General features: G+C 49.1%; 1 protein-coding gene across 1 annotated transcript in view; it reads left to right on the top strand.

Moving 5' to 3' along the window:
• The window catches only part of CSNK2A2 (casein kinase 2, alpha prime polypeptide), a gene marked incomplete at its 5' end in the record, with an annotated part of 24,755 nt that overhangs the window by 7,719 nt on the left and 5,437 nt on the right, over positions 1 to 11,599 (top strand). Inside the window, 3 exons of the mRNA XM_010017911.1 lie at positions 3,465 to 3,566; positions 4,368 to 4,418; positions 10,579 to 10,638. Coding sequence (XP_010016213.1) covers positions 3,465 to 3,566; positions 4,368 to 4,418; positions 10,579 to 10,638 — 213 coding nt within the window. The remainder of the gene's footprint in view (positions 1 to 3,464; positions 3,567 to 4,367; positions 4,419 to 10,578; positions 10,639 to 11,599) is intronic.

Raw genomic sequence — 11,599 nt, 5'->3', positions numbered from 1 at the left:
TGGGAGAGGCAGATGGTTGGAGGCCATAACAGCTTCAGTTCACATTTAATCTATGTGTGTTTGGAGTCAAAATCCTTGGAGAGGCAGATCGAGTGACTGGGAGACAGTTGTAGCAACACAGGCTTAATCCTGGGGCTTGGAGGATATACTGCTGATTGCCTGTGGCTTCTGCAGTGCTGGGGTCTGGGGACAGGAGGGGAGTTAGCAGAGTTTCTCTGGTTGTAAAGTTAGCTCCAGTGCAGTACTGGCTGTGTGCTGGAGTGATGTTTGACTTGCCAGATGCAAGAGCTTGGCCTTGGAATCAGTTGCTAGGCAAAAACTGGGCCCTAGTGATGTGGTTTTGGGTAGTAGACAGTGTTTGCAGTTGTGACTGGAGCAATGGTGGGACAACACATAGGCAGGAGATGGCCTGTGGCTGGGTAGGCTAGTGGGTGAAAGCTGGGGCAGGGGGAGGCCAGCAGTCACCATTGTTTTCTCCTGCGGATCTAAATTGGGGAAATCCTCCATTCCCGTGCATTTCTCCCTGAGGAAACTTCCAGGCAGTAGCTTTTCCTCTCAGCTGACGTTGCTTTAGCCCATGGCATTTATTTGTCCTTGCCTCATCCCTATTTACCTAGTGGCAGAAACCTCATCCTGAGCACTGTCTGCAGACAGGGAGAGCTCTGTGAGGATGCACTGCTTCCCCCTGCCATGAGCAGGGCTTCCCATGCTCACACCAGCACGGAGGCACTGTAGCCTTGTGCAGACAGCTCAGCCTGAGCTCTGTGCTACTGCAGCTAGCAGGAAAACATGCAAACAGCAAGCAGCTTTGAACTTGCCCTCTGGCTGAGACAATGTTTGCTGGAGTGTCCCTCGGTGATGTTGGGGATGATCTGCAGGCATTTCATTGGAAAAAAGACCAACTTTCTTCTCCTTTTTTCCAAAAGGTGATGATTCTGTCTGCTTGAGTCTTTTTAATAAGTGTGTTGTGGGTAGAGGTAGGTTTCTGGTAGAACATCACATAGGGCATTGTTTTCCTGTCCTGAAAAAGGTGGAAACATGGGGAAGTGACTGGAAGACAGCATCTTCTGCCCAAGTGGGAGTGGTGGTTGCTATGTAAGGAGAAAAGGAACTCTCAGAGGGATACCCTCCCCACCAGCTGATGCAAAAGGCCCTTGAAATAACTGAAGTACAAAGGAGAAGGTATTTCAGAGTGGGCTTTGGGTCTTCCTCGCTGCCCTAGGCAGTTTCAGCTCCCAATCTGGTGCAGTTGTCGCAGCAGAGAGGCTGTGAGGCATGTCTGTTGATAGCCAGGCCATTCGGTGAGCACCTTCAGGACAGCAGTGGCTCCACTTCCCTGTTTGAAGTTCCTTTCAAAACAGCTTGTGTGTGCATCTGCTTTGCTGGACGAGCAGAGTAACCAAATTACACCCTCTAATTCCATCTTGGCCTTCTGGTAAGATCAGTGCATGTGGGTGATGCAAGGGTGGTGTCTGTCCCTGTGCTGGCATAAATGAGATTAGTCCCTAATGAAGCATCTTCCTCTCAGGTTCAGAAATCCTAGAATCAAAAAGTGGTTTGTGTGGGAAGGGACCTTAAAGCTCATCCAGTTCCAAGTCCCCTGCCACGGACAGAAGCACCTTCCACTAAAGCAGGTTGCTCCAAGCCCTGTCCAAGCTGGCCTTGAACACTGCCAGGGATGGGGCAGCCACAGCTTCTCTGGGCAGCCTGTGCCAGGACCTCAGCACCCTCACAGGGAAGAACTTCTCCCTAAGATCTCATCTCAGGGTCCCCTCTGTCAGGTTAAAGCCATTCCCCCTTGTCCTCTCACTTCTGGTTTCTGTTCGCCTGCTCTGGCTGCTTCTCCCTGTCTGGCCGTTCTCTCAACAGCTCCAGCCATGTCTAGGTCCTGCCCTGGGCTGTTGGTCACCCCCTCCCCAGCACACCCTGCCCTGTGTCATCCCAGCTCTGGCTGACAGCTGGTGGCCTTGCTGCCATTTTCCACAGTGGCTTTATGAGGTGCTGATGCTCCCTGTGCTGGCATTGGTGTTATTTTTGGCACTTTGCTTCAGGCTGAGATTCTCATCTTTTGGTTAGAAAGTCTAGCTCATGCCTTTTAACTTGGAAGAGGAGAAGGGCAGCATTCAAATCTGAAGGTTTTAGCCACCTGAAAGACCCTAGAAAGAGCATATTTTATCACTTAGATAAACACCATATTTCCCACTCTGTAAAAAGCTTCTATTCCTTCTCCCATCTGCTTGTACATTCCTGTGAGGGGTCTGAAACCAGGGTTTGCCTTGGATTTGCCTGTGACAGGACTGTGAGTTGCCCTGTTGGCACTCTGCCCCCTCATTGAAGTGGGAGGCTGCAGCAAAGGTGAGCTGGTGAGCACAAGCTGTTTTGCTCTTGTGGTTCCTTATCCTTCATGTAGACACATCTGATAATGTATGTCACTTTGGTGAGGTGCCTCATACCTTTTAGCTGTTCCTTGTTACTCCCCTCCTCGCACAGCAGACTTCATTCTGGATGGTGAATATTTTAGAAACCAGAATGTCTGGATAGGATTGTTTTCATCAGCAAACCTCAGAGATAGAGCAATGGCTTTACCAGACCCTGCAGGATGGATCTGCAGTGGTAGTGGTGCAGGAGGGGAAATTCCAGCTCTGCAGTGAAGGGCTGCTAGACCCAGTGACTCGCAACCTGTGATGCCCACACCAGTCACTAACCAAGACTCACAGCCTAGCTGCTCTTAGCTGCCTTTCCTTCCAAGCAGGCACAGAGCTAGAGCTGTCCTAGGAGTGGAGGCCCTGCCTTGGGAGCAGCTGGTCTTTGTCACTCTGTGCAGGGTGATGGCCAGAAAAAATTTTAACTTTGTAAAGGAAGTTCCTGGGTCTGTGCAGATTTGAGGAGTCAAAACTTTCAAATGTCTTTAAGGGTTTAAAACTAATCCTGGTATATGGATGCTGTGGCATCCTATGCAGTTGGGTGTATGCTCTTGGGGTGGTTGCACATAGTTAGGTATAGCAGTGTCTGAACTTACTAGAGGTCTTGGTGTTGGAGACTTTCAGGTTGTTGTTCCATTGGATTAAAGAAATTGTTGGAAAATGATTTGGGATGAAAGAGTAAAAAACTTGTTTGTGCTAGTAGACAACAGCTGAGATACGAGGTCCACCGTGCTTGTCTTGTGGCTCTAGATGCATAACACAGAATAAGAGTGCTGAAATTTCCACAGAGGAGTCTAGGATGCTTCTAACCACAGTTACTGGAATCACGATTATGTTTGTCTGGAGTGGTCTGATTTTTCCCTGATGAGTGGAAAGCTTCCCCTGATGAGAGGGAAGTCTAGTTCATGCTAAAGATGTTCCCTGATGAAGGTGGGAGTAAAGAGAGGAGGGGAGGTAATATGATCCAGTCAAAAACAGTGGCAGAAATCTATGTTAATTTCTGAAAGAACTCTCACTTCTAATTTCTTTTGTCTATTTAAGCCAGTGAAGAAAAAGAAGATAAAACGCGAGGTTAAGATTCTGGAGAATCTTCGTGGTGGCACCAACATCATTAATCTGGTTGACACTGTGAAGGATCCAGTGGTAGGTACCAAGTGGGGGTTGCCTTTCCACCAGCTGCAGGCATGAGGAGCTGCCCCTTGGCTCCTGCTCTCAGCTCGGGTTAGGTGCTGCCTGTGCCTTTGTGCTGTCCAGCTCATCAGGGTCTCCTGAGGTAGGTTGGTTTGGGTGGGCTAATATTCCTCTCCATGTTCCCCAGAGTCTTTTAAACCCCTTCTGTGAGTTTTCCATGAGGGGAGAAGTTTTGTAGCCCTACAAACGTTCTCTAAGAACGCAGAGCCTGTGGCTTTCCAGCTTCTGTCTGGCATCTGGAACATAAGAGTCTGCTTGGCCTATTGGATATTAGGCACTTTTCTTCCTTCTGGTTGCTGTCCTGCCCAGTGACTAGAGTCATATCCTTTATCTGCATTGCCACAATTACCCTATTCCTGGGAAGTTTACCTGAGTAGCAGCTGGCTGAGGTATGTGACTCCAGCCTGCTGGCAGTCATGGAGAGGAAATGATGCTGCTGGTAGCATTGACAGTCCTGGCTGACCACCCTTTTGTGATGGCCTGCAACACACTTTACCTTGTCTGGTGGTGTCTGTGCTCTGGGGCAGGAGGAAGAGGAGCACTGGCCAAAATGCCATGTTTGTGGTTGGTGTGGGGGATCTCAGTGGATCTTGCCTCTGCCTGCTGCGGGAGCAGGGCTGTGTTTTTCTCCCTGTCATGCTTCTATCCTACTCTCTGCAGTGAGGGTTGGGCAGGAAACGAAAGTTTCCTTGGGTCTCTAGGAGCAAAGGAAGGTCAAGAGGGTGTTTTAAACCATGACTCTCTCTCTTGCAGTCAAAGACCCCTGCTCTGGTGTTTGAGTACATCAATAACACAGATTTTAAGGTGAGTCTGCCTACATGTACGGAGGGGAGGCCTCCCATTTATTTTGAGTGCTGTGATCTTGGGCTGCCAATTACTCCTTGGCAACTGTGGGGGGAGTTTGGAGTTTTCACCTATGTCAGCTTTACCTTCCTTTCTCCCTGTAAATCAGAAACCTGTAACCAGGCTCTAGATGAGAACGAATAAAAATCTTGTGTGCTGAATCTCCTCTCAGCTTGGAGCAGTAAGTTCACCAGGTTAGATATTCTTACTCCCCTCTCAGTTTAGTAATTACTGCTGTGCTATATATGCAGCCCAAGTTTATCCCTGTGCTGCTCTATTTACAGCAGTGCAATTGATGGAGCAGGTGACACCAGTTTGTGCTGGAATCCTTTAGACCTGGGGAATGTAGGTGCAGAGGCTGGAGAGAATATCTCCCACTGCTTGTGGATGTGGTAGCAGCGAACTGAGCTTTTCTGCTTGCCTGAGCCTGCAGCATATTCCATGGCTCTTCTGATTTCTGGGGAGTTCCAACGGGTATTGCTCCTTCCCAAAATGAAGTGGGTCCTTCTCTCTGAGTGCAGCTACCACTGCCTGTGTGACTGAAATGCTTCTGGCTGGCAGCAGTGAGCTGAACCACAAAAAGAACACCTAATTAGCAGCTACACCTATTTTAATGGTATCTTTGCTTTCCCCATGTGAATCTTTTAGTCATTAAGTCAGTAGTGGAGAATTAATTGAGCAGTTGCCATTAGAAAGCCAGCAGTCTTCTCTTCCTGTTCCATCCACTGTTCAGAGATCTCTTTCTTCGCATGTTATGGGATGGTGTTTTTTGCTTCCTGCCTGTGCCAAAGTGTTCTGTAGGTACATGCCTTGTAGGATGCAGCTTCAGCAGACAGACCAAACACCCAGAGAAGGATCCGGGCTTGGTGTTGGTGGAAAGAAGGCAGCTGGCCCATGGACCATCTCACCCACAGCCCTGCACACTGCAAGGCAGCACGCATTGCTGCTGTCCCTCTGGAGTTGGGCTGGTGAGCTGGTCCTGCTAGGTGAGAGCCTGCACATAGCCAGAGCTGCAGCCACGCTGACTGTGGTAGTCTTAGTGCTGCTTAATCTCATGTAGAGACTTACTGCAGAAGCATCTGCCCTGACTTTAGGCAGGGAGATGAATGTTGCCTGCATCAAATAAACAGCTGTGCTCTGTGGTGATTTTCAGGGCTAATTAAAGCAGGTTTGATTTGCCTGGGCTTCACTGACATCAGCTGGACTGTTTCAGTGCAGCATGTATGTTGGGAACATGCCCCTGTGCTTCTGGCAGCACAGGGACTGTTCATAATTTAACTTTCTATTTAAAAATATATGTATTTTTATTTCAAATACATGGCTTGAGATAGACAGGTTGCTAGGGCAGCAGCACACCTTGCTGAGGAGTGCTTTGCATGTCTCCTAGTCAAAATGTGATTACATCACTCTGTCACGTCCTTAGAGGAAGAAAATATCATGAAAGGTGTCACCCAGTAACTGAATGAAATATGTTCACAAAGAGGAGTGGTAAGTAGTAACTTGAGGCTGATGGCCAGCAGGGTCTCTGAACTGCAAAATGCAGGTCCATGGTAGTTCAGCTGTCACAGCCATGCTGAGAGCTGTCACAGGCACTGCTGCAGTCAGTAAGACACCACCGGTGTGGCCTCAGCAGAAGTAACAGTGGTCTGCTCTGCCTGTTGCATTAAAAACAGGTCTGTGAGTTTGCAGCAGATCATTTCTGGGCTTCTAGGAGAGAGCCTGGCTTCTCAAGGAGATCCAGATTCACAGCTGTGCAAGTCCAAGACAGAATGTACTGATGCTTTTGATGCTGATTGGTACAAAGCAGGAATAACTTGTCTTGGGAATGCAGGCATGTCCCCCAGGGCAGACAATATGGCTGTTCATGCTCAGAGCTTATTTGTATCCTCAATTTCACTAGCTATGTATGGGATGTGTGGGTTATTGGAGCTACACTCCCATGGGCTCTGCTGCCTCTTTTGGGTAGGTTCTTGGGGCTACAGCTAACTGGCATATTACAGAGTGGCTGCTGCTTAGGGGTACCTGTGGATAGCTTCCATACAGGCACCCAGGCTGTCTTTTCTCGTGCTCTGAAGTGCCCTTGCCAAGCAGAAAGTGCATAGAATAGATGAGAGGACTTGTGTTAGGTCTTGGCTTGCACTATATCTCTATACATGAAGCATCTGGAAAGCAGGCAGCTCCAGTCATTGTCTGCTCTGCTCCATAGTCCTGATCAAACTGAGCAGCCAAATTTTGCTCGAGTTAAGTGGCACCTCAGCTAATTCTAGCAACAGGGACCTCTCCTCTTCGTTCTGAGATGGCTGCTGCTCATCTGCCCATCTCTGCATTGACTTCTGGATTCAGCAGTACTGATGAGTACCGTGCATGTCACTGGCAGATCCCCTTAAGGGTTTGTGATAGGGTTCTCAGGGCAGCTTGTGTACAGCAGGTTGCTGACTGCTTTACAAGATTGTGTTTTGCTCTGGCCTGTTGCCAGTGGTTGCTCACAAGCTTGGATGTCTCCTCAGTTGTCTCCTGTCCAGCAGTTTCTTTCCTTTAATGTTACTATTTTTTGCTTACTGGTAAATGCTCCATCCCTGGCACTGTTCAAGCACAGGTTGGAGAGAGCCTTGGGCAACATGGTCTAGTGTGAGGTATCCCTGCCCATGGCAGTGGAGTTGGAACTGGGTGATCTTAAGGTCCTTTCCAACCCAAGCCGTTCTATAATTCTATGTAATACCTTCACCCATTTGCCCATTCAGATGGCAGGACATTGTTCATGTCTGGGCACTCAGGAAAATGGCTGCTGGGTTTCGTTAGCTCTCTGTGCATGGGCAGAAGCTGCAGTTTTGTGGGCCTAAGCCATGGCTGTGGATGGTTCTGGATCAGAAGCAGCAGCTTGTATTACAAATGGTTTGGCTATTTTTAAATGGCAGTATAAACAGCAGACTTATGAGGTACCTCCTCAGAACTGATCACATTTTCTTAAGTTGCCTGGCTGGGTCCTGTCTGAAAGTGATGGCTCTGTACTTGCAGGGATGAGGAGTTGGACCTACACTAGGTGTATATGCTGCTGCATGCAGATGGCAGCTTATGTAAAGGGCTAGTGCTTCTTTTCAAACCTGCTCTATTACTTGTCATCTGGTAGCACTCAAGCTATCCCACAGTCATCTGCTTTAAATGAGAGCTGCACTGCAGGAGCGTGCAGTCAATTGAGTAACCATCAGTGAAATTAAATGTCTTTTGCTAATTGATTTCAAACTAGGAATGAGATGCCTGTTCTTCAACCACCAGCTCTCATGGTTTGTGTAGTCTATGAGCATACCTGGTATTGCACCTTCCATTGCCCCGAAGAGGCAATTCCCTTGGGAAAGAAGGGAGCAGAATCAGGTCTTAAGGAGCAGTTTTGGGTTGGGTTTGCTGTTTTGGTCTTAAAGCATGCGAGCAGGTTTGCAGCTGAAGAAGAGGAGATGGGCAAAAAGGGTGAGCAATGAAAGGTTATTAAGGATGTTCAGCCTGATGCAGTTGTGAGGACAGTAGGTTTTTGAGTCAAATCTTCCATATTGACTGCGCCTCAGGGATTTATCATGCCAAATTCCTGGGAATTTGGCATGATAATTGAGGGAAGTATGTGCTTTGTCCTTGTACATCCAAGCTTAGTTCAAAAAGAGTTGCCCTGCATAGGTGATGCAGAATTATGAGAGTTTCTCCTCCTTTGAGTATCTGCTGTGGCTGGGATGCTTTGGGATCCCAAAGCAGTAGCTCTCTCTCTGACAGCTCCTTGCAGCCACTCTGTCACTTTGCAGATGCTGCTCCCTGCATATAGCCAGCTGTTTGCTCACTCACAGAGAATAAAAGTTTAACTTCTGTCAGCCCTATAGAGAGGGGAAGTGTGTCTCCGCCTCCTCAGGCACTAATGGCGTCAGTCTTCAATTATTTATGTGATGTGTGCCAAAATATCACCAAAAGCTGGAGAGTAGAGGCTACCTGTGGGTGAGATTAGCCTTTCCTCCTACTGTGTATGGAGAAAGGAGACCAGCCCACATCTCTTGATGCTGTGTGTGATACTGAGTGCTGGCAACTACCTGGCCAGATGTTTGAGCTGGGTCTTAGTGATGTCCACAGTGACATTTCTGATAGTTTTACTCCATAGAGCCAGCTGTAAGAGCAGAAAATGGGAGGTGTCTGTGAAGGAGGCATCTGCTCTCTCCTGCTAAGCTGGGCAAAGGGGATTTGGAGCCCACTGTCAAAGCCTTGGGGAAGCTGCTGTGTGGGACCTACTTGCAGTGGAAACCTTGGCTCTGTCCTTTAGAGCTTTGTGCGTTCAGGGCTGTTCCTCTGCTGCCTGGCTGCCGCTAATCACACTGCCTGCACAGCACGCAGGTCACAGGTGCTGGGTTTCACAAACAGCTCTTCCAGGGAGGTCTGTTTAAAGCTGGTTGCCCAACAGCTGCCTCTGCTGAAGGCTATGAGTTGGAGAAGTGACAATATTGTGGGCCTGAGAAGAAAGGCATTGGTGAGCTTCCTTCCATCCTTCCCTGCTTACAGGCAGGAAGAGGCAGAGAAGCCAGGGAATGGGGAAAATGGGGTCTGGCCTTGTTCTGCCACTGCCTCTTCAGCCCTACTCCTTCCTCAGGTGCATTTGTGTTGCCAGGAGAAGTTGAACATGTTTTAAGCATCTGTCCCCCCATTGTGTTTGTTACCTAAGCAAGCCATTTAAACAAAGTCCTGGAAAGGCTCATTTGTCCTCTGCTGTCCCTGGGTCATGCACCACAGCCATGCACAACCAGGTCAGGAAATCTATCCCTGCTGTAGCTTGTGGCTATGTCTTTTTTGCTCCCTGTTCACTTGCTTCAGTGGGTTGCTCAGAAGCATTAGGATCACCCCAGGTCATGAGGATACAGTGCAGCTCATGGTGTGGAGGCTGGTAAAGCTCTATGGGTGTAAGTGACACTTGTATATTGTCAGATGATTTCCCAGAGCAACACTGGGAGCGGTGGGGCTGTTTGGAGCTGACCCTGAGTTAGGCAGGATCCTGAGGATCTCAGCGTGGGCCTGGAGGGGATCCAGAGCCACAGGTGCTTTCTTGGAATGTAAATTTCAATCCTTTGCTCTGGGATTTTTCCTGAAGCTGCCAAGTGGTGCCATGATGGCTGGCTGGCTAGTTCCAGTGCAGTTGGTGATTTAACTGAGCAGTGGGATGATCCTTGTCTCTTAGGAAGGGCAAAGAGGTCTGGTCCTGCTGCAGCCCTGTGACTGTCCTTCCTTGCCCTGTGCTGGTATTTCACCTTGCCCTACCTGTGTGAGAGCACAGTCCAGGGGTCAGGCTGGCACTGCTGCCAGTGACAGAGCAGATGACAAACCTGGAGCCAGTTGTGACTTGGTGTGGGAGCAGCAGGGTAATGAAGTCTCCAGTGACGGAGCTGGTGACACGATGCAGGTTAAAGTGTAGGAGTAGCTGCAGAAGGACACAGAGCAGAGGAGGGTGGCAAATATGCTGGCCACAAGCACTTCCCTGAGACCCCAAGCTGAGTTCTTCTTGGCCCCACAAGCATTTCTGTGCTGTTGAGTTGCATTAGCCTGTATCCTGGGATAGAGGGGAGCCTCTGAGGCTGCCTCTACCTTTTGTGCTTCCCCACCCCATGCTCCTTTAGGTTAATGTTTTCCTCTCCCTGCCCCACCATGAGCACTTGGAAATATTGGCCATATGTTTCCAGCCTGCCTCTTCTGAATGGAGTTACTGATGTTGTCAAGACACCAGGATGACTTTGCATGTGAACTGAGAGTTGAGATCATCTGTGCCAACCAAGCGTGCTCTGAAGGGCTTGCTCTTTCCTCCTTGGACAGGCAGCCTGCCTGCTCCTGCTGGAAAGAAGTCATGGCAGGGCTGAATGATCCTGGTAGTATTTCACAGGAGTTCCCACATCCTGTTTGGATTCCTTAGTGTGTAGCCCTGGTGATTCTGAGACCAGGACAAGCCCTTGGGAGCTGCAGCACTCACAAGGGATCTGGAATGGGGTCAGTGATTGGAGGCAGGTGGAGTGCAGGACATAAAACTAACCCAGATCTCTTGTATTTATTAATCTCAAGTATTTATTTTTGTTTCTTTTTTTTCCTTCCTCCCTCCCCAAATCTGTTTCAGCAACTGTACCAGATCCTGACAGACTATGATATTCGGTTTTATATGTATGAGCTGCTGAAGGTGAGTGGCATTGCATGTGACAGTCTGGATAGGGACACCAGGAATGAGAGAGGCAGTAGCAGGGCTCATGGTGCACTGCTACTAAGCATTTACCGCTCATGTTCAATGCAAAATCCATGTCTGATGCCCTGGGAAGGTTTGGGAAGAGATCTGGTTATCTGGCTTGTTGCTATGAAGTATTACAGCCAAACTGGGAACCTTTGGTCACTTCCAAAAGTGTCCAATTCTCTGGGGTCTCTTCTTTCCCTGTGAAGCATTTGTGATTATTAGATACCAGGTAGGGCTGTGCTTGGACCCTGTGTCTCTAGCACCGTTGGGCTGCTGTGAAGAAAATCAACTCACTTCCAGCCAGACCCAGCGCAAACACTGGGAGGTGTTTCCAGGGCTTGGGAATTGGGGACTCTTGAGCATGCAGGGGAGAACAGAAGGAAGGGATTGCTCCAGGCTTGCTTCTCCTACAGTATTCGAATAGAAGGTGACTTCTGCCCACTTGGTCTTTAGACCCCTGTGTCACTGGGTGGGGGATCTAGGACACTTCAAGACACTTCTGTGTTGTGGTCACAGAACCCCATGAATGCAGTCTTGGGGAATGAAGCTCCGGTTGTGCTGGCTGTTACGTGTTGATATAACACTGGTGTTTTACTTTGAGACCTCCAGCCAAAGCTTTCCCTGCCCCTGTGACAAGGGGCTTTTCCTGCCCTAAATACTTCCTCTTGACTAGCCTGGGTTGCACCTCCCCATGGAAATGCTCACGGAGCCACATGGCAGACCTGAGATCTGCTGCATCAGTGCCCCTCTGGGTTCTGCAGCCACAGGCCATGGGAAACAGCAGGACATAGAGAGAGCTTACAGTTTTCAGCTGATCCCAGGGCTGTTCTGTGCGCTGGAGCAGCAGCTGGGCTGTGTCAGGTCCCAGCAGGGCCTTGGGACTTTGGGCTGGCACTTTGCAGGCCCCCTGCCT

The sequence above is a fragment of the Nestor notabilis genome, unplaced genomic scaffold, assembly GCF_000696875.1.
Source record: "Nestor notabilis isolate BGI_N333 unplaced genomic scaffold, ASM69687v1 scaffold25187, whole genome shotgun sequence".
Lineage (NCBI taxonomy): Eukaryota > Metazoa > Chordata > Aves > Psittaciformes > Psittacidae > Nestor > Nestor notabilis.
The sequence above is the reverse complement of the archived record's forward strand: the minus strand, read 5'-3'. Positions and strand labels throughout refer to the sequence as shown.